The sequence below is a fragment of the Dicentrarchus labrax genome, unplaced genomic scaffold, assembly GCF_905237075.1.
Source record: "Dicentrarchus labrax unplaced genomic scaffold, dlabrax2021, whole genome shotgun sequence".
Lineage (NCBI taxonomy): Eukaryota > Metazoa > Chordata > Actinopteri > Moronidae > Dicentrarchus > Dicentrarchus labrax.
In genome coordinates, this window is record NW_026136708.1 from 7152765 (window position 1) to 7176953 (window position 24189).

A 24189-nucleotide genomic window follows, 5' to 3' on the forward strand; every position below is an offset into this window, starting at 1 on the left:
TTTATTATTTTGTCTGCCGCACACACAATTAACACACAACAGTCAATTCAGGTCTGCTCCTGTTGCGTCTCCTCTGTCATGTGTGTCGGGCCTCGAGGTCCAGCACACTACTGCCTTAAAAGAGGTGAGGGATTATTTCATGAGTATCAGCTGAGGTAATCAACTCACCTGGTGCTGCTCTCACAAGCCTTCCCCTCACCTCTATCTTCTGCAGCTGAGTGCAAACCACATCCACCTCCACAGTTTACAAACAAACAAAGCTGCTTTTGTTTACAGTACATAAAAGATACACATACAGCATTGTGTGGCTGTAACTGGAAATTCCCGATGACAGCGCAAGGCACAAAATGCCAGAAGGTTGTCAGAATTCTTCCCCTTGGGAAGTTTTTGTCAGTCTTTTGTCAGACAAAAAACAGTAAAATCAACACCTGTCACCTCCAAATACTTGTCACAGGAAAAAAAGCATTTACAAACCCTTTGCTAATAGGTTCGTTCTCTCACCAGAGAAAAGCCTTTTAAATTTCGACAGCCTTGTATTATCGCTTTTCACACTCACCCACTCCTACCCAGCAGTAAAATATGACATCTGTGCTCGGCCCTGCACCTGGCTGTTAATCATGGACATCATTTCTGACAGTGTCTGGACAGTGTGGGTCATTGAGTCCCCACAATGGATTTTCTATTGCAGGGGGCTGACAATGATGTAGAGACTGACAAGATAAAAGACAGCTCAAAGAGAAAAACGCAATCGGTCTCTCAATCTTGAAGCATTTTGATTATTTTTTTTTACACAGAAACATTTGTCCTTTATGTTACTATTTCACTTGGATTGATTGTGTCAGTCAAAGGGCTGTAGATTTCTAATATGAGATCACCCTATACACATAAACTGTGGCTCATGTTGGTGCAAAGCTAAACTGAAGTCAAGTGAATGTGCGGTGACAACTATGAACCAGTTTGATCCCAGACACTGCTATGGAGAAAAGAACGACACAGTTTCAGGGCCCTTAAGCTGCTTGAGCCTTCCACAGTGCCGTGATCCTGCGGTAACCTGGACACATCTGAGTGGAGAGGCCTGTAGGGAGGCCTTTTGTCAAAATACCTGAAATAGGCAGATAGACAGAAAATAGTTTCTGGGCTACCTCGCCACCATATTTTGTTGCACCCCAAACCTATTGAACATTAAAGGGCAACAGCAACAGTGTCTTTGCCAGGATGTTAGAAATACTGAGGTCCAAGTTCCCAAATGACCCCCTCGCCCAAGCCCAATATTGATTGTTATTATATGGAATTTCCCAATTTAATTTATTCAGTTAAGTGTCCCCATACTCCTAGGAAAAGAATTCTGGTGGAGTGGATTTGTTTATTCATTATCATTGGTCAAATTAAATGCACGAATCAGCCCCCAACACCTTCTCAGTTACCCCTGTTACATCTGTAACTGAGCCCAAGGCACTGAAGATTGCCCACATCCTTGCCTTAGCTTAAGTCTTTATATAATCATAAAGGATCCGCTCTTATTCAATATTTTTGGATTTGGTTATTGCTGTCTCATAATTTGTATGAACCCAGAGGGCAGCTTACATACAGCGAGAGGATCCGTCATGGCCCAATAGCGTCACACAGCATGAATTAAATACATGAACCGATTATCCATAACGCACTGGGACCATACAAATGATGAGACCAAATCCAAAAATATTGAATGAGTCTTTTAATGAATAAATACTTTTTAAATTCATGTTATTTTTTTATTTTTTTATTTTTTTTTTTTTTTTTACAGTGTATGTGTTTAAGGTGGTTAAACTGTGATAGAGCGCTGAAAAGTGATTCAGAGCGCAACATGCACAACAGCTCGAGATGTTTCTCTCCTCTTCTCCACTCAGTTGAGTGAGCAGCAGTCACTGAGCGGCAGTGGAGACGCTGGATGGTAGCCCTGCCCTCTCTGGGCGACGCACCTTATACAGGACAGGCTTCAGCGGGAGAACACCGGCGCGCTGCGCCCTGACAACCTCTCTGCCCCCTACTTGAGTACAGGTGGATCTGACACCGGGTCGCATCAACAACCCCGCACTTCGACCTTTTCTCCATCCCATGAAGACGGGTCACTTTTTCTCTGTTATCGTTTTCACCCTGCATCTCAGTTACTCAGCACAGTCCCAATGGATATCTACAGCTCCGCGTTATCCCCAGCGCTGGACATCTGCACAGGTTGCTATCTGCTGGTTGTAGGTAAGTTCAAATACGCGCGTAAGCTTGAGTTACTGATATAATAAGCTGCTGTGGCGCACAGAGGCTTTGCATCCCTCATTGGCTCAGTTATGTGTGAGTGAACAATACAGGTATACTGAATAAATTTCTTCCCCGGGAAATCAAAAAGCACTAAATTATGCTTTCCCATAATCAAATCTTACTCAATTTACTCATGAATAATGGAAACAGATATATGGTGAACTTCTCTTTTATGCATTAAGACCTGCTGAGAAAAGTCTGCTTCTCTAGTCATGTAAAACTTTGACTTGGAAATGTTTGTCAAGTGTTTTCATTGGCAATCTACATAAACTCATCCCTTTGAGTAGCTCATTTGTGTTTGGCAATCACTGTGTGTGTTAGAGTTAGTCATGCAAGGCTCATGATTAAGGTTGGAGTGCAGAGGATGAGTGTAAATCAGTGCAATTTTCTTCCAAAGGGACAGAATCTAATTATGCAGTGTCCAATGTGCGGTAACTGAGCTAAGCGAAATTAAAAGATACATTAGGAGCCTTCATGTGGTCTATTAAGAAGGAAAACTAATAAGCAATTAGTCTAGTGGATTTTATACACACAGGGCACATTCACAGCAGGGTGTTTCAGCCTGCTGTGAGATATTGTGATATAACTGTAATGATGTATTCATGTATGTTTCTGACATTCATTGCAATGTTATATATCTGACATTAAAGCCAGCCTTAATCTTGTGTAGCTCTTAGCTACAATGAATGATTCGTGCAGTTAACAATTGGTCTGACTGGCAGACACTGCAGTTGTCCTCCTTCTATTTCACACAGGATATTTTTCTGGAACTTCATAAGTCATATGATGTACAAATCATAAGGTAGTATAATCTACTCAACAACCAAAGACAGATTGATAGATTTACAATAATCTAATGTAATAATGAAAGATGGATGATAGTGGATTTGGTCAAGCAGACGGCGTAAACAGGCCAAAAAGCAAGCTGCTGACCCTGGTGCAGGATCTATCATGTGATAACACTTCCACATTGTTAGGTTGATTTGTTTCTTCTAATTAGTGATGAGGATTCTGGGTATTTTTTAATGATCCAGATAATTTGGATCAGCTAAGCCCAGCTCTTTCAGTTCTCAAACTTCACTTCTGGCCAGGGGCAAATCTAGATGGGGGGGGCATGGGGTGACAGCTGCCAGCACTAAAAAATGCCTCAGTTTGTTGTCAAATTCTGTCAGATTTAACTATTATATATTAATAGTTAATCAATATTAATTTAATGATCTGTTATGACCACATTTTACACTAAGTGATTAGTATATGTAGTATTTCTGAAGTATTGGAAATAAAACAATTTATTCATTCCTAATGCTACCTTTAGGTATTTATGCCACTGTAACGTAATGTTTTGAGTTAAAATATCTTAATTTGGGGGCTTTTCCAAGCCTGCTTCTGTCTTATAATTCAGCCAGATTTAGCAATGTGTTGACCTATAATTGGTATTTGTACCTTACAATTTCCAGAATACTATAATTTTACATTATGCTTAGTATAAAAGCCTTAAATAATGTAAAAACATCGAATACTATTACACATGTGTCGTGAGCATTTCATTTATATTGAAACATGTGTTTTTATGTTGGGGACCAGCACAATGTACAAAAGTCTCATCGTGCTTGGGTCTTAATGTTATTAGTAAAGAGACATTTCTGCATTGTATTTGTAGCATCATCTTATTATTCTGTCTTGTATTCATTTATTAAAAAAAAGACAGAAAAATGATAATGGTTCACGAACAACATCACAACTAATAATGGAACAAAGGAGCTGGTGTGGTCATCCTGAGGACTGCGTTTTACATTCAAATAAATCAGACATTATTTGGAAATGTACACTAAGATTATTAACAGATGCTGAAGAACTTACCTTTTGGTGCAATATGACATATTGTCCAAGATGACATAAGACACAGGTTTAAACTTAAACATAAGAGAGATCAGAGTGTGCAGTTATATGAACATAAGACAAAATATTTTTAGTGATACAGTATGTTTGCAGAAAAAAACAAGAATACTATGAGATGAATTTTGTGTTTGATGATCTGTGGTGGCATATAGTATACTGTATATACAACACTGTAAGTGTGAGAGAGGTTGTTAGGGGAAAGATAATAAATACTGCAAGCAAAACATCTATTTAAAAAAAAGGGGAAAGGCGTGAATTCTAGATAAATCTTGCTGTTTTATTCCTGTGTAAATCTGGTGAAATCCAAATGTTGTTATATTCTCAATATTTCATAGTACTGACGAATACTGAAGCATACATTACATTATTTCACACTTTGTTGTGGCTTTTCCAGTGAGTACCTTTCTGTTATGCTGCGATATTACATGCGTCATCTCATTGCAATTATCTGCTACTGACACAGGATGCATGCACAACACTTGCTCTCTCATTAGCACAGGAATAAAGTGGGATGTCAGTGCTGATGTGACTGCTCTGATTCAGGTCATTAGGAGGAGGCAAACCTCTTCTCAGATGCCTTGCACCAATTACACAAAAGTGAGACAGAATGATGAAACTAATAGTCACATCACAGAGTCACAAATATGAGCATTTCAGTCAAAAGGAGACATTTTGTGGGATTGTCCGAAAATGACTTGTGTGGTGAGGGGGAGTTAAACCTAATTTTTCACTTTGAAAAAGCAAGGCCCTCCTTAGGATAATTAATGCTTTTTTTGAATCTCTTGATCTCTTGACTTTGAACTACAACACCCGCCCCACTGCATGTCAAAATGATATAACATATATAACATAACATAACAATGTTAAATTAGTGTACCCCAATACAAACCATAATATCTTAATGAAACTTCTAATGTGTGCCGCCAAAGTACAAATCCATATAACCATAATATACATAAAATAACTGTTTATGTAATTATCAATTGTTGAGGAAGGCTGAAATAAAGAAACATTTTCCGCTCCCAAAAAAAATCAGGCTACCTCACAGTCAGGCAAAAGAAAAAAAGCAATACCCTCCGCCTTTTCTGATGCTTCTGCACCCTCTATGGCCTGCCTTTTGAATTTAATTCATGTTAAGACGAGGTGGCCACCTAAATAAAAAAATGATGGATAAATACATAAATATGTTACACATGCATAACATCTCCTTAGTCACTAAAAGTGCAAAAAGACAATACGGTTTTTGAACATGAATGCACACTGCTCTCCTTATACGTCATTCAGTACGGCTTGGCAAAATCAGAAACAAAATGAGCTACGAGATGAATTGTTTTTCAGGTTTTAAGATCAAAATATTGATATTTATTGCTTTAAAACATGAATATATTTGTATACATTCATTTTAATTTTAGAGAATGATATCTATCTATCTATCTATCTATCTATCTATCTATCTATCTATCTATCTATCTATCTATCTATCTATCTATCTATCTATCTATCTATCTATCTATCTATCTATCTATCTATCCCACCCCAGCCCCCTGCTCCCTCCACATTCTGTCATGTAATCCCTCTCCAGTCAATATTACCCGTAGACCATTATTGAGCCTTGTTAGGATTATATGCCTCAATTATCTATCTATTTTTCTTAGAATATAAAATGGTTGCGCCTTCTTCCAACTCATCACACCACATTTTCACTCAGCCATAAATACATTAGACACACTATGGATCTCTGCCCTCTTGTACACCTCGTGATTATGTTTGGGTTTGGTTAATGTTCATAAAATTATATTTGTGTGACTTCTTGTATGTCAAACATGGTTAATGTCACATCACTGTGTGTGTGTGGCCCCCCATTCTGCTTACCTTAAACTAAGAGGTAACAAATTAGGATTCCCTAGACTTAATAGCAGGAAGCAAATTATGCTTAGGAAGTGGATAATGTAGCATTAGTTTTAGGAGAGAGTCACATATTTTGAGTTTCATAACCTTTTTTTCACACTCGCTGCATATAACTTGTTTTTTTTTTCTGCATCTTTGTACTCGGTGAGATAGTGCCCATATGGCTGTCAAAGACCTACTTTCCTTATAAACCTAAGCAGTGAGGGTCACTTGAGGTGTCTCTATTGATTCTGTATTGGCTTGTGAGAGCAACTGGTTCGGCTGCACATCAATGAAAGTGATTATCAGGGAGGTGGAAGCTGATTGGGTCACTGGGCTTTGTACTTAAGTAGTATCTGGTTTATTTAGTTTTGGGAAAGAGCAAAGGAGTCTGTCTCAGTGTTGGAGGCATATATTTTCTATCTGCTAATTAGGATGAGCCGTGAACGTAGCGCGCTTGTGTACTCCAACAATACTTTAGCAGAACATTAAGCTACACATAAAAGAACAAAAGTGTATTATTTCAGAGGCATTTTAGTTGGCATATTAATTTACTCCTTTTTTGATGAAGGTGTCAGAATGTGGGATTTACACACATTGAATCCCAGCTGGTTTATTGCTTTGGGAAAGGTAACATAAATGTCTAAAGTAATTTCACTAGTAAAACATGCAGTTACTACTATACTATACACCTGAAGCAGAGAATATTGATGCAATAGCAGATGTTCAGTCACATATAAAGCTTCTCCTTCAGACAGGCTGACTTTAAGAGGAGGTGCAAAGTCCCCAGGGTTATGCTCCATACATTACTGACAGTCATGTGGACTGAGATGACTGTACCTATAAAAATGTAAAGATAAAACGGGGTGCTCTCTGCACTCCATGGGGCTAGTGTTCTCATTCTGGAAATGGGATTGATTGTATTCCCTGTCTCACAGTATAAATTTACATTTCTCTCAGGTCTGGTGTGAGATGAGGTGTCAACCTGAGGAATACAACCCTGCCTGCTGTGCAGGGTAGTTAGGCGAGGTCAAGCACAGACAGCGACAGAAGTAATAAACTAATAATTTAACCATAACCAATTTCCTGTTCCGAACAAAACAAAAGAGAACTTTTTCAATTTCTACTAATCACAGTCTTATGAGTCATTTCTCTTCCTTCCTCTTATTCTGTTTTTCTTCCCTCTAAATATGCTTTAGATATAATTAAATTTTTTGATTCAGTGTAACCATCTTAAAGATCTTTTGGGGAAATGCTTGTCCTTACGTCTGGGCTAACCTCTGTTCCACCAGCCAATGTCACTTAATGCAGTCGCTCTATATTCCATATTACCATATAATATAAACTATATAAGACAAGTTAGCATCCACTACAGCAATTTTCAATAGAAACTGAAATCTAATTATAAAAAGTTAAACAATTACTTTGTTAGCATCCAAATCAGTTTGGTGACTCGGTTTGGTCCATGTGGTAGACAGTTATGGATATGAAGGAATGTTTCATTTATGCATCCACATAGTAGATAACCTGTGAGCCCTTCGAGGCTTACATACTTGACATGCTTTGTGTGGGGAGGCTCTGGAACCTGGAGATAAAAAGAAGATGAGATCTTGGAAAGGTTCCAGACTCTGCTTACTGAATTAGAAATGCTACAGACTGAGAGTGACCCACATGCCTCCTCCCAAGGTGGCAGGATTCTGCAGAAGAGTCGGTGGCTTGAGATACAATGATATTCAAACTTTGGTTATTTAACTGTGTGCATGTCCACTGAATAAACAACAATTGTTAAGAAAATGTATCGACTGACCGACACTTACTAACACACTTACAGAGGTTCTGGTCTCATACAGCTTGGTTACGTTAGCATAGCATAAAGACTGGAAATAGTAACACATTATTTCTTGTTTTATCTGTAGAAAGTTATAGTATTATAAGGGGAATTGGGGAGGACTATTTCTTGGCTGGGTGCTATGCTATTTTCTGGAGTCTTAACTTGCTGACTGAATCCAGGAAGTTACAGCATCCAGCACTGATGGACTCGGGTCGAAGCCTCTATGTTCAAAAAACGCAACAAAAGTGCCCTCTTGGATGCCCCCATAAATTGCTCCATCCAAACCCTGACTGAACTGTTTCACCATAAATGCATCAAAACCGTTCAGCACGCTGATGCCCTTGTTATTTTTTACAGCTCTGCCCATCAAACAGCCAGAGTCCACCAGGGGCACACAGCCAAGAAATACTCCAGCCCATGAAACCACAACTCGTCAGTTATACTAACAGATATAACTTGTTGTTTAGTGAGCTTTAGAGGTGCTGGCAGGTTGATTTGTTACCTCTGGACAAAACCAAGCTGTATTTTAGGCTGAGCTATGCCTGCTGTAGCTTCATAGTTACCAGACAGACACGAGAGTGGTATCAGTCTTCTCATCTAAAGCAATAAGGGAGATGAAACTGTGGGTCAGAAGCCAAAATCTGTAACACCTATCCTGGGGGCTTCTGTACTATAAAATATAAAATGTGTTACTGAATGGGTGCCTCTTCTCTTGGCTTCTAGGCAACCTACCCAACCTCCATCCAGTTTGCTTTACACTTTCACCCTTTCATACATGACTGCTCTGTGCCCCCTTTGGTCAATGTGTGTTCATTCTGTGTCGTTCTGTGTGTCAGGTCAGAAGGAGCACATGCTGTTTTATCCTGGATTGCTCAAGTTAATGACCGTCCAAAACAAACAGAGGACTGGGGGCTCACTCCTTAATTTACATCCTAAACCAGTTACGGAGTGGCCTTGGCTGCCCCATGGAATGTCAGCAGCCTGTCCCATGAGGGAGAATTAATGATGTTATAACCCCTCACATCCACTCTATTTAACCCTGTAACAGTGTAACAGACATTTCTAAACTTGAGTTAAAGCTCTGTCTTATTTTATGTTTGGCAATTGTCCTTTTAGTTTTGGCTATAGGGGCGACATTACCCAACACAGAACAACAGGAATCCGTTCATCCTGAAAATGGGAGTACACCGAAATCAGCCAGTTTGTGAATTTAATTGATAATAATGTGTGCAATTCTTTCCCCGTCCTCCATTTAAACCATTTAAACCACTGCTCCGATGAGCCAATCAAGGCCTGTAAATGCAGATCCTTTTGTGAGGTTTGTTGTTGTGAAACTATTCAGCTTTTGTCACATACAAGAGGAAAAGCATGATGTAATTCACCACAGAGACGTGGTATGCAATCAAAAGACATCAATTATGTACAGTGTGCGAACCATACCATGGTTTTTTGGAGAGCTCAGTTTTTTATTTCAGTCATAGCTGCAATCACGTAGGCCTGCTTGCTTTGTGTCAGTTAATGACATACATACATACATACATACATACATACATACATACATACATACATACATACATACATACATACATTCATCAATAATAGCCTAATTTTACACATGATCCATCCATCCATCCAAGATTCAGAAAAAATAGAAAAGCATGGCAAAAAAAAAGCATGTTGTCAATATTTTAGAGAGCCCCCAAAATTTCATAAATCATGTTTTCAGGGGAGCTCATGTCTTATTAAGAGGAGCCAAGCTCCCCTGACTCCTCTGTAGTTCGCACCCTGGTTATATAAGATGTATTTTTAAACATGTGTTTCGTTCTACTCATATATTTTTCACATCATCATACCCTCAAACTATTTTCTATCCCTCTTTCCTCCCCTCTCTGTCTCCTCTTGTGTGTTTTAGCTGTTCTCTCCATTCTGGGAAATCTGCTGGTCATCATCATGGCCGTCAAAAAATCATCGAGGATGAAGCCGCCGGAGCTGCTGAGTGTGAATCTGGCAGTGACAGACCTGGGAGCAGCTATTACTATGTACCCCCTGGCAGTGGCCTCTGCATGGAGCCACCGCTGGCTCGGGGGAGACATTACTTGTACATATTATGGCCTGGCAGGGTTCTTCTTCGGCATCGCAAGCATCATGAACCTGACTATCATGGCCATAGTGCGCTTCGTTGTGTCTCTTAATCTGCAGTCTCCGAGTGAGTAATTTAAAAACACTGATAAAAAACACTACATGGTATTTTAGGATTTATCATTTGGAGACGATAACTGCAATGAAAATTTTATGCCACGATATTTTTTACATTTTATATGCTCTGAGAAACATCATTACGTAATGGGTGACTCTTCCTGCTATTCTAGGAGGAGTGATGAAACTGTATTCTGCCACACCAAACTTGATTAACGGTGGTTACAAAGGTCTATAAGTATAAGTGTTTTTCAAAATTCCTAACATTCCTGAGTTCTGGGACAGTAAACAGATGGATAGTGTGGTGAGATGATCATGTCCTTGGCTTCTTTGTGAAGTCTCAACATTCCGCTGTTTACTTGGACGTAGAGTGTAGATAGAAATAGGGCTAAAGGTTATATGCATATAATAGCCTCTTTAACAGTTGCGTATGGTTTTACAATGACCAGGTCAAAGGGTTGTATAGGTTCATAAAAATTGCCATTACATTCCTCCCTTTGAGCTCACAAAATATTTTTTAAGAACTAAACAGTCAAAATATCCATGGATGATAGGAAAAAATCAATCAAGAGTTTTTTATCATTAGCAGTCATTTGGGTTATGTATGATAAATCTATGTGATATAATTATGAGTGATTTTTACAAAGATAGTAGAAATAAGGAATATAAATAAGACAAAATCTGATTACACTTCATTCAAATCGGATCTATTGTAAAGATGTGGAGATTCTTGCTGGAATTCACACATACTAACAAAGATTTAACCACAGTGATAATTAGAGCTTTAGTGTAAGGGATTATACAACATCTCAAAGTATTATACATTACAAAGATAGTAATCAAAGGTCTCAACACTTTTACCAGTGTAGTCTAAAATTCACCTGTGGTCAGTCAGGCACATATGCTCCATCCTTCAGGAGCCCGACAGTCCTTACTTTCCTCTTCATGCAGGAAGTCATTATAGTGAGAAACATCATTAGTCATGTTATATGAAACGTTCTCGAGGATCTGGGTTCCATCGCTGATCCCTGGTAGGTGACACAGAACTTCACTCTGCACGTCACTTTGTTGGAGCTTGGCATGCTACTGGTGGAGGAGGGCGCTGTTTCACCCCTCGCTCGTTGGACTGGTTTCTTTGCTTGATGCAGCTGTCTACCGAGACACGCTGTCTCAGGTTTGGTTGGACTAACAGGGATGCTGGTAGCATCTCCCTTTTTTGCCCTATTCTTTGGCTTTCCTGATATTGATGCACGATTGATGTTCATGTCAGTTCTGGAAGTCTGCAGTGGCTGCCATGGATCCAAGTTGCTCTCTCAGGGACCTTTACTGCTGTTTCTATTGTGAGGAGTAACTTCATCACGATCCCATCGCCTGGTGTTGGTCGTAGAGTTTTTCTCAGCAGCCTTTGGTATGGCTTCTTTCACCTGCTTGTGGATATAAGAACAGGGGACATGTTTGCACAATAACACAGCATTTCATCTTTCCATTGACCGGTGTCAGGGAGTTTTTTACTTTTAACAGGACCAATCCCAGTGTTTAGTAGTCTACCAAATAGGATTTCAATGGGCTGAGACCACTTCTGTTCCTTACTCTGGCCCTTGTGTGCATTAAAACAATTAGTAGTGCTTTTTGTCCACGTCAAACCTGTTCCTATGCAACATTTCGCAAATTTGTTTTCTATTGTCCTATTTTCTCTTTTTTGTTAGGCACGATGTTTGTTATGTTTGAAATCAGTTTGTTAGACATACACAAATAACACAACTGGCAAAATTTATGGGAGAAATTTAAGAACCTTTATGAAACTATATTTCTGTATTTCCCTCACCATACCCCCTTTTGACACTTGGACCTTCCCATGTGTCAACCTATGATAGTAGGGAAATAGATATTTTGGTAAATGGCACTTGCCACACTTTGTTAGTGAATTAAAGCGCTTTCTCTGGAGTTCCTCTGTTGCCTGCAATTCCTGCAAATTTAAAGGTGTTAATTGCGAGTTAGTCAAAGCAGTACATTGTTCGGCTGCGGCCTTCGCAGCGACGTCAGCACTAGCTTTGCCCTGTGAGATAGAATCAAGGTTGTTAGAGTGTTTTATTTTTACATTTTCAGATAGCAATTTGTTTGGGTTACAACACGTTTATGCAGCTGTCCATCACTTGGAGTTTGGAGAAAAGTAGCAGAGTTAATAACAATTCATATTTTAACTTTGATGTTTGGCATGTCAAATAAAACAATATAGTATCTTATTACATTGTTGTTGAAAAATGAGAATTTTTTGTAGAATCATTTGACACTTCATGTGTAACAAGTAAAGTCAGGTCAGTGTAACCAACAATGTCACGTAATACTATCACAGCGTTTACTCTTTGTCTTTGTCGTCCCCCATGGTCCTGGACTAGTACTGAAATCAACAGTCTGTGTGAATTCAATTCAATTCAATTCAATTTTATTTGTATAGCGCCAATTCATAACAGAAGTTATCTCAGGACACTTTTCAAATAGAGCAGGTCTAGACCGAACTCTTTAACATTAATTACAGAGACCCAACAGTACCACCATGAGCAAGCACTTGGCGACAAGGGCAAGGAAAAACTGCCTGTTAAAAGGCAGAAACCTAGGACAGATCCTCCGGCTCTAGGTGGGTGGTCGTCTGTCTCGACCAGTTGGGGTGAGAGAGAGAGAGAGAGAGAGAGAGAGAGAGAGAGAGGCAGAAAGAGAGAGCGAGAGACAGACAGACAGACAGGTGCACAGCAACAACAGTATTGGCAATGGCAGTCAAGCAGGACCATGGCAGGAGGCTCCACCAGGATCCATGAGAACCTGCGAGACGAGAAAGCACAAGAACTCCGGGGAAGAAGTGGAGTTAGTAACATGCATTAAAGGGACATGAATGAGTGCAGAAAGAGAGAGGAAGAGAGTAGCTCAGTGCACCATGGGAAATCCCCCGATAGTCTAGGCCTATAGCAGCATAACTAAGGGATGGTTCAGGACTCACCTGATCCAGCCCTAACTATAAGCTTTATCAAAGAGGAATGTCTTAAGCCTACTCTTGAATGTGGTGAGGGTGTCTGCCTCCCGAACCACAACTGGAAGCTGGTTCCACAGGAGAGGAGCTTGGTAACTGAAGGCTCTGGCTCCTGTTCTACTTTTAGAGACTATAGGAACCACAAGTAGCCCAGCATTCAGAGAACGTAGTGCTCTAGTGGGGTAATAGGGTACTATGAGCTCTTTAAGATATGAAGGGGCCTGACCATGAAGAGCTTTATAGGTGAGGAGGAGGATTTTAAATTCAATTCTACATTTTATAGGGAGCCAATGCAGAGTAGCTAGTACAGGAGAGATGTGATCTCTTTTTCTAGTTCCTGTCAGTACTCGTGCTGCAGCGTTCTGAATTAATTGGAGCGTTTTAATTTTTTACTTATTGGGGCAACCTGATAATAAAGAGTTGCAGTAATCCAGCCTTGAAGTAACAAATGCATGGATTAGTTTTTCTGCATCTGTCTGTGATAGTATGTGTCTAATTTTTCTAATATTACGTAAATGAAAGAAGGCATTCCTAGAGGTCTGCTTTATGTGGGAGTTAAATGACAAATCCTGATCAAAGATAACTCCAAGATTCCTGACAGTGGTGCTAGAGGCCAAGTTAATGCCATCTAGAGTGACTATATCTTTAGACAATGAGTCTCTAAGGTTTTTGGGGCCAAGAACAAGAATTTCGTTTTTTTCTGAGTTTAACATCAGAAAATTGCAGGTCATCCAGGATTTTATGTCCTTAAGACATGTTTGTAATTTAGATAATTGATTAATTTCATTGGGTTTGATTGATAGATATAACTGCGTATCATCTGCATAACAGTGAAAGTTAATGGAGTGATTCCTAATAATGTTGCCTAAAGGGAGCATATACAAAGTAAATAGTATTGGTCCAAGTACAGAACCTTGTGGAACTCCATGACTAACTTTAGTATTTATGGAGGATTCATCGTTAACATGTACAAACTGAGAACGATCTGATAAGTATGACTTAAACCAGGTTAGGGCAGTTCCTTTAATGCCAATTTGATGCTCAAGTCTCTGTAAAAGAATATCATGGTCAATGGTGTCAAATGCAGCACTAAGATCTAATAATACAAGTACAGAGACAAGTCCATTGTCAGAAGCAGTCAGAAGGTCATTATTAACTTTAACCAGAGCTGTCTCTGTGCTATGATGAACTCTAAATCCTGACTGAAAATCCTCAAATAAACTATTGTTATGTAGAAAGTCACACAACTCTTTGGCGACTACTTTCTCCAGAATCTTAGAGAGGAAGGGGAGGTTAGAAATCGGTCTATAGTTGGCTAAAACCCCTGGGTCAAGAGTGGACTTTTTAAGAAGGGGTTTAATTACAGCTACTTTAAAGGACTGTGGTACATATCCTGATAATAAAGAAAGATTAATCATATCCAGTAAAGAAGTGCCAATTAAGGGAACAACTTCTTTAAGCAGCCTAGTTGGGATCGGGTCTAATAGACAGGTTGATGGCTTCGATGAAGAAATGATTGAAGTTAACTGATGAAGATCGATAGCAGAAAAACAGTCTAAATATACATCTAAGTTTACATTTACAGAAGTCCCTGAACTTGGAGAACCACTGATAACTGTTGATGGCAGTTGGTGATTAATTTTTTCTCTAATAGTAATAATTTTATTATAGAAGAAGCTCATGAAGTCATTGCTACTTAAGTTTATGGGGATATGTGGCTCGATAGAGCTGTGACTCTCTGTCAGCCTGGCTACAGTGCTGAAGAGGAACCTAGGGTTGTTCTTATTTTCTTCTATTAGTGCTGAGTAATAGGCTCCTCTGGCATTACGGAGGGCCTTTCTATAAATCTTAAGATCATCTTGCCAATTTGAGCGATATTCTGATAATTTGGAAGAGCGCCATTTCCTTTCAGATTTTCTAGCTATTTGTTTTAACTGGCGGGTTTGGTGGTTATACCAAGGTGCTAGTCTCCTATGTTTTAATAATTTCCTTTTTATAGGAGCGATAGAGTCTAATGTTGATCGTAGTGAGCCTGTAGCACTATCGACAAGATTATCAATTTCAGAGGGACTAAAGTCATTATAGGACTCTGTTAAATTCAGACATGGCATTGAATTAAACACTGAAGGAATCTCCTCCTTAAATTTAGCTACAGCACTGTCAGATAGACATCTGCTGTAGGAAGTTTTGCCTAATGGCTTATAATCTAATAGTATGAATTCAAAAGTTACTAAATAATGGTCAGATAGGAAAGGATTATGTGGGAAGACTATTAAATGTTCAATATCAATGCCATATGATAAAACAAGGTCAAGAGTGTGATTAAAACAATGAGTTGGTTTATTTACACTCTGACAGAAGCCAATTGAGTCTATTAATGATATAAATGCATTACTAAGGCTGTCATTGTCAACATCCACATGAATATTAAAATCACCTACAATAATTACTTTATCTGATTTAAGGACTAAGCTTGATAGAAACTCTGAAAATTCAGATATAAAATCAGAGTACGGTCCAGGAGCACGGTACACTATAACAAATAGAACTGGCTGCAGTGTTTTCCAGTTTGGGTGAGAAAGACTAAGAACAAGGCTTTCAAATGAATTATAATTTAGTTTAGGTTTAGGGTCCATTAAAACGCTCAAATCATATATGGCTGCCACTCCACAAGACTGAATGTCTTGTTACAGTCTAGTCGGCCTATGTCAGAGGAGTCTGAAGAGCTAGCTTTAAGTCAACAAAAGCTTTCTCAGCTTCAGGCCTTTCCCATCATGCATTGATGTCAATAGTGCCTCAATTTCAGCACGATTTGGGATCCTCTGTCTGCAGTAGGATGTCATTCCCAAAAACACATAACCTGTTTCTTTGTTTCAGGCCATGGAATGGTCTGAATTGCTTCAATTTGTTTGGGTGAGAGGGTTTTGCCCTCTGCTGTGATCACATGACCCAGAAAGATGACCTTTTCAAAGGCAAGCTCCAGTTTAGATGAGCTCGCTGTATGGCATGTTAGATTTGAGTGATTCAAAATATTTCTTTAATGCTGCATTAAAGATTGCATAAATGGCTATAGGTAAACATCGTGCCTTTCAAGGAGAATGCTAACCACTACTGACTGTCAGGGTCGACTAGGATGCTGAAGAAATGCATTAACCAAATCAACAACAAAAAAAACATTTACTGTCATATTTAATTTTAGAGAAAATTGTGTGTGGATTAAGACCATTTGGTGCACGTGCGTTGATTGCAACATTTACTTCTTGCAAATCCTGAACAAATATCCACTCCTTTGGCTGGCCAGCATTTTTGATCTTTTTGACAGGAAATTTGTGATCAGAAATGAGATTTATTTTTTTTTATATACGGAACAATCACTCCACCCTTTGGGAGAGATTCAGAAATACTTTAAGGTTTAATGCCTTCAACTGTTTGCTTTTTTTTTTAAGGATATTGATTTGGACAAGTCCTGTATGAGGATTATTTGGTGTTATTAGAACAGGCACTGTGCCTTTAATTAGACCTACATCATACTTGTTGTTGCAAAACATTGGGATCTGATGTCTTTTTTGTGTCTGTGTCAGTGCTCTCACGTGTCTGATGTGATGTGATCTCTCGTCTCAGTCCTTGCGTCCAAACCAGATGGGTGGGTCCTTCACTGTCCCCGGCCCACCCGCTAGTCAATCGGCTGGTGTCTCCTGGCCTCAACCTCTTCTGTCGCATCCTCAGCCTTGTCCGCATCCCGTAGATTGTCCAGTTGTAATTTGAAGGTTTCCATAGTCCCAAGTCACACAGTTACGTTTCACCATGTCACTGATTGCTGGCTTAATGCCTTGGATGAAACTGTTTCTCCAGTGGTCCTCACAGGGGGATATGGGATTGTTCCCCCCCATAGCCTCTGATCTACGAAGTCCACCGTGTGTTTTGTGAACCTGTGTGAGTCTGGCTAGATATTCTGCCACAGTCTGTGTCGAGGTTTTGATAGAGTCTCTCTGCGCCTGAATCCTGGATGGATTCTGTTGGTGGCGTCTGCTGCTGTTGAGGCTGCTGCGGCTGCTCGTGGTGCTGGCGGATGCTGTCTTCTGGGTGGAGCCGAGTCCAGATCAGGATCTAGTTTGAGGCACTGAGACGTAGAGGTGTTTAGTGATTCTGTCCCTGCCTAAGTTTTCTGTCCCTAATGTTTACATATACATATACATATACTAATATACTTTATTAGATAATATAGTATCCAATCTGCTTTTTTCTTTCTTTTGCTTTGTTCTTCCTTCCCTCCTCATTTAGTTTTTAAATTTATAATTGCTTTATGCTAAAGCTGTCAGTGTTTGGAAATCCACTTACTTTAACCCACATGTCAAGTTGGTCAGTAATTTGTTTATATTGGTTATAAACTGAATGTTAGCAGTGGACAGGAGTAATAACAACGGAGACTTTTTATCTTTTGAGCTCTTGCTATTGGTTGAACTCATTTTCCCATTTTATCTCTTAAAACAAATTCCCCAAAAGTGACCAAAGGGATCGTGCCTTCTTTGTTCTCTCAAAGTGATGTTGATTTCACAATTTTTTTTAAAATTTAGAATTTGTCCATCTCCTAATTTACATGGACTTTAAAGCTGACTGTTACAGAAAAGACGTTCACAGATGCAAAATTAATGTCCCTTTAATTTTCTTGGGAACCTTTAAATGGTCAAAGAGGAAAAAATTATTTTCTTTTCCTTTTAATTTTCTGCAGTTAAATATTCACTCTCTCTCCTTTTCTTGTTATTTTCTCCACAATTCATTCACACACATGCATGTAACCTTCATGCATCAGATGAGTCCCTGGCTCAAGTCTCCTGGCTACAGCCTTTCACACGTACAACCTTTCATTTCTCCCATTCAACCCTGCATGCATTACTAGACGAGTCCCGGACTGAAGTCTCTTGGCTATAGCTCTTTAACCTGAAGCTCTGGCGATTCTGCAGCGGTCTTTACCTGCCCTGCTGACACGTCTGTCACATACCACCGTGGGGCGGAGAGAATCGATTACTCTGGGCCCCACTGAATACACTTACCAGAAAGACAGAGTTGGCTAGACCACCTGGTTCCCTGGATCACAGCAGTGAGCGAGCTTCGGTTCTTAGGCGTCAGGCCCTCACTTCTCTATCCTTGTGTGGCCGAGAGGTTGAGATCAGAGTCCCAGACTCTAGCCGTGCACGGTCTTTACCTTCAGCCATGAGTGTCCGAAGTCCTGTCACACGAGTGATCCCGCCGACAATGCCAAAATGTGGTGGCAATTTGTTTAATAAAGCATACAAAGTATGATCTTGTCTTTCTGTAAGGTTTTATTCAAGTCATTCATGAATGGTCTCAACGCAACTGTCACACACTCTTGTATGTGAAAGTCCAAAAGAGCCCCGATTGGAAGAAGCAGTATGGTTTTATCCCTGTTGGAGCGTCACTCTAACACAGTTACACTAAGAGACGGATAGTGTGGTGAGATGATCATGTCCTTGGCTTCTTTGTGAAGTCTCAACATTCCGCTGTTTACTTGGACGTAGAGTGTAGATAGAAATAGGGCTAAAGGTTATGTGCATACAATAGCCTCTTTAACAGTTGCGTATGGTTTTACAATGACCAGGTCAAAGGGTTGTGTAGGTTCTTAAAAATTGCCATTACACATGCAAGACAGCAACTGCTTCTATGTCCAACATTAATATTAAAAATCGTCTTTAAGTAGAAGTAGCAGGATAACATTATATTTGTATTCCTTTTATTGAACACTGTTTTACAATGTCAAGGGTTTATAGCATCTGCATTATAAGCTATCTGGCTTTTGACTATATCCTTATATTTACCGACAAGATATAAGAGTGGTAGTGAATGTAAAACCACTCCAACTACATTGCCAACCAGGCTCTCATTAACTTCTTCTCCAGATTTTTAAAAATATATCAGAACACTGTACTGACAGCAAACCATTTTCTGACTGACAAAGAAAATGGCAGCTCTGTCTCTTGGGTAAATTTTAATGGTTCGATGGTGCAGGCAGGAATAAACAGAGTGAAAAGGTTAGGGCTATTCACTCTAGGCTTACCAAGAAGTGGTATCAGGTGGGTGTACCCAAACAGAATTCCCATTATATAGAGATAACAAAAACCCCCACACTGGAAAATCACTAGACGTGACCAGCTTTTGTTATTAGAGCCTGAACACTATGTAACATTTGTTCTTAAAGCGTTTGGAAATATTTGATATATGTTTTTATTTGTACTGCTATTATTACGATTGATCTTAATGGTTTTATAGGAAGTCTGAGAAAAATAAACATTACAAATATATGCAAAATACACGTAGAGGCACCCACATGCATATGTAAATATCTGCATATGTACAGTATACAAACATCCAAAAAATAAACGCCAGATAGGCTTGTTTATATAAACATCAAAGACTTGGATCACATAATAAGATATATTAGAATTAGCATGCAAGAGCTAAAACACATGAATCTCTCTTGTCCATATGGGCTTTAAGTACTGGTATATCGAGCTGAACTGTTTAGGAAAATAAAATGCAATATGCAGAATATGATAGTAAATAATCTGTTGTGGAATAATCCCATGTCCTCCTTTCATGCCTGTCCCACAGATTACTAAACCATAAAGGGGAGGTGACGTTAACCAGAGAATACTGTAGATCACAATTTAAATGTTTTTTTTAATATTAGATGGAGGATCTTAATGGGGAGTTGTTTCATATTTGTCTTTGCAATGTCTGGTTGTAATCTTCTCCAGAGAGCCCTACAGTATGTTGGAATGTCTCATCCTTGCAGGCTTCTTAATTTGTTGTATTATGCTCTCCATGTTACTATTACTTTTCATGCACGCTGATCATCCCCAGGCTCCTTAAGCTATTTGTAAATCTTTGTCTGTTTACATACATATATGTACTGTAAATGGGTAAATGGACCAGTACTTGTATAGCGCCTTTCTAGTCTTCCGACCACACTACATGAGACATTCACACACATTCACTCTGTGATGGCAAAGTCCATCAAACAGAAACTAACATTCATACACACTCACACACCGATGCACGGCATTGGGAGCAATTGGGGGTTCAGTATCTTGCTCAAGGATACTTCGACATGTGGCACCAGGAGCCCGGGATCGAACCCACAATCTTCCGATTAAGGAACGACCCGCTCTGCCTCTGAGCCACAGCCGCCCGACTGTATATGCTATATTAATGCTAATTTATACTTGCATGTGTTTGTTCATACGTATGTGCATATATATACAGTGCATACCGTTTGTCTTATGATGATTTTCTTTGACACTTTGTCACTTTTTAAATATAGTTTTGAATTGCCTTTTTTTATTATTCAAAGTGCCTGTAACTCCTTAGCGGTGTGTGCACAGCTGTCTATAGGGCTGACAGCTTTATAAATATTCTAAAACTCTAATTATACTAAAATTTAGCACCAAAACATTACAAAGTTTTCTGTAAATGTCTCTAATGAGTCTAAGCATATTTTAAGGTGCAAATTGTACATTCTTGATATATGAAAGTTCCTCAGACTGGACATGATGTGGCTTTGCATATTTGGCTTTGCATATATCAGGAACAAACATCAGGAATTTCCTTGTGGTTTCTCTTTTGCATAAAATGTAAGCTGTTCTACTTAAGTGCATCAATAAAGGACCACCTGTTTATAAATCAGAACAGAAAACAACCAACCTTTCTTTTTTTATCTCTGTCTAGGTGAGAAAATCAGCTGGATGAAGGTGAAGATACTGTGCTTGTGGAGCTGGTTCTACGCTCTGATCTGGGCTCTGTTCCCCATTCTGGGCTGGGGACGGTATGGCCCGGAGCCCTTCGGCCTCTCCTGCTCTCTTGCCTGGGGTGACATGAAAAATGAGGGCTTCTCTTTTGTCATCTCTCTTTTCTCCTTGAACCTCGCCATGCCTTCTGTCATCATCATCTGCTGCTACTTTGGCATCGCCATCAACCTCTATTTCACCCACAAAAAATCGATGAACAGCATCCGAGTCCCCAACATTGTCAAGCTACATCGAAGGCTGTTAATAGTAAGGGACTCATTCTGATGAGAAAGCTCTATTTTTATAGATTTGGTGACTCATTGTAAGCTGCCTTGTGACATTTCAACATCAGTTTATCCTTTGGGGCTTCACACTGGGCTGAATGGTTTTTCATTATAGGGGCAGTGCTCTGTTATTTCAGACTGATTTAATGGGCATTGTGAAATAGCATCTTCCTTGATGTTGCAATTGCAGACACACCCAGTGGCTGCTTATGTAAAACAAGTAATTCTCAGTGTGGGTGTAAAGAGTGGTGGTTCCCAACCTTTTTTCACACGTAGCATCATTTGAGGAAGCAGTGGCAGCTACTGGGTGGGGGGTGGGTGCTAGGTGTGAGACAGTGAGAAGAGACTGTTTGTTAAACAATGGCGGCTGCAAAAGAGGTTCTTGTAGAAGCTACTATAGCATCAGTTATATCAGAACTGGAGAGTATTTCTTCACTGAAAGGCTTTTCTCCTTAGAACATTTTTTCACTCTTCTCCTGACTGGCTTCATTAAGTTTGACTATGTTATATAGTTTTGTGATCTGATTGGTCAAAGTTCCCCCACGATAGATGGTGACAGACAGATGGTTCATCCAATCATCTGCTGAGTATTTTTTGAAAGTGCCTCCCCTTTTCAATGACTTCCCAGACAGCCCTGTCAGATGAGCTCAGGTACCCTCTTCATCAGCACCACCCATCCCAATGTGTTCATTGAATTGATTTTAAAATGTTACATTTTTATTGCTAACTATTTCAACCATTTACCCATTTTTAAGCAAACTGTTTACACTCGCTTGTTAAATTCCCACACACTCTCAATCACAACACAAAGTGTGAACGACTGACTCAATATTGGAAAATGTCTCTAGTTTTTAAAATTAGTGGAGCTACCCCTTGGGTTAAAAGACCCCTGGTTGGCTTACAGAGGAAAACTGACCAAAAGTGAACTTTTTCAGAGTTACAAGTTGTTTTGTTTTCTGCATATACCTAAGGCTAGCTGTTCAGAAAATGAATTGCTATACAGTATGGGTAGTTCATATTAAAACAGACTTATTCTGTGTATATTGCCCCTAGACCTGCAGACATCTGCCCAAATAGATAATTGGTGGAATTGAATTATTGTTTAGATTCTATAGTTAACAAGGACATTACAGCTAAACACTGTTACAAAGAAAAGGAATGCCACAGATGGTATATGGCGTCCCGCTGAAACCAATTTACATTTGCAGTCCAAAAACCAATTGATAAAACAGATTTCAGGATTAACAAACAATAAACACCTATTGGGACAAAATCATCTGTCATATGTGTGTATGTCCTAAACATAACAGTGTATGCACTGACATAACTCTAGCAGAGGAAATCGCCTTTAGCAACAAGCAAACGATCAGGACGTCCAAAAAGACTGCAGGAGTTAGGTTAGAGTTACACAGCACACAGCTGTACTGTAAATATTGATGGGTACATATTGATAGGGTCAATGAAGCTTCTTTTAAATGCCAGAAGAATTCATTTCCATGATTTCCAAAGAATAAATGTTTTTATTTTAATGTTTATTTTCTTCTCCTGTTCTATTGCAGATTGCCGTGTTGATCAGCGCCGGCTTCATCGTCTGCTGGGCGCCCTATGGCCTGGTAAGCCTGTGGTCTATTTTCCGTGACAGTAGCACCATCCCGCCTGAAGTTAGTCTCCTGCCGTGCATGTTTGCAAAGAGCTCCACCGTATACAATCCTATGATCTACTACAACTTCAGCAAGAGCTTCAAAAGGGAGGTAAAGCAGCTGTGCTGGTTGTGCCTACGCTCTAATTCATGCCACGCCTCCAACAGCATCAACGACAACAGCATTTATATGGTTAGCACTAACATCAAGCCCAGAGTAGCAGCGCAATATACTATGGAGGAGATCTCGGAGTCAAAGATAGTGACCTTGGGTTGAAAGACTTTTTTTGGGATATGCTTGAGAGGAAAGACGTCACTGTTCAACAAAGACTTTTGTGCTGTTAACGAATGAATGGTCTCATAATGTGTTATCTCACAAACATTGTCAGAATAGGTAATGCTATTATAATGTAACAAGCAGGTAATGCTGGCCCCTTTTGTGTGAGGCCAGAATGAAGTGTTTGCACAACAGGTTAAATGCTGTGAAGGTTCAGCCAACTAAGCTATATATTAGATTTAATGCGCACAACTGTATGTACTTGCAAAAGCCAATAAACAAAGTAAAAAAAGATTTAATAGTGCTTACAGGTGGCAAAAAATAAACACACAAAAAAAGATGAAAGAGATGTTTACTTTAATGATTCAGGTTTCATCTGTGATAGATAGTCGTTTGATTGAATAATTCCTTCTTCATAGTTTTGTGACACCAAATCAGTATTTTCCTATATGTATATATATATATATATATATATATATATATATATATATATATGTATATAAACGGGGGGAACAGTAAGGCTCTGTTAGTGAGCTTTAGAGGTTTATTGCTGTTTCTGTCCCTCATTGGATGTATTATTAATAAAAAGATAAACTAAAGCTTTATCCAGAACTATGAAAATAAAAGCCCTTTAGAAGTCAGTGTGCAGCTGATTGTTATGTCACCAGTGTATTAATGAAAGCATTGTTCAAGTTTCACTGGAACTCCTCCAATGACACAGCAACAGTATAACAGCGTATTATTGTATATTAATGACAAGTTCATGTTTCTATATACACTTTTTGCGAACTGTCCATGTTCTGCTTTACTCAGGGATGATTTTGATGTTCACCTGCACTCTACAATAGCAGTGGTGGACCCCCGCAGGAGTTCCCTTTTAACTCCCTCTTTCAATGAGCTTGACAAAGTGGCAAATTTTAGTTTTGGGATTTTGCAGTGTCATGTGCAGTTTTTTTTTAATGCTGCTTGTAGCTACTGTTGACAATGTTGAATTGTTTCTAAAATATGTGAATGTAGAGCTATGAACCTCTTGCATATTTGTGTGCACAATTTACTGGTC

The 24189-nt window shown here is 39.3% G+C and overlaps 1 protein-coding gene across 2 annotated transcripts in view; it reads left to right on the plus strand.

Annotated features, from left to right (window-relative positions):
* The first annotated feature begins 1912 nt into the window (after window positions 1-1912).
* opn8b (opsin 8, group member b) overlaps window positions 1913-24189 on the plus strand; it is a 33519-nt gene continuing 11242 nt past the window's right edge. Inside the window, exons 1-4 of one of the 2 annotated variants that reach the window (XM_051408885.1) lie at window positions 1913-2232; window positions 9822-10115; window positions 20871-21196; window positions 22773-22826. In XM_051408885.1, coding sequence (XP_051264845.1) covers window positions 2163-2232; window positions 9822-10115; window positions 20871-21196; window positions 22773-22826 — 744 coding nt within the window. In that variant the 5' untranslated portion in view covers window positions 1913-2162. Of the gene's footprint in view, window positions 2233-9821; window positions 10116-20870; window positions 21197-22772; window positions 23746-24189 lie in introns of those variants that run through there. The other variant, XM_051408884.1, reaches the window with a different exon arrangement.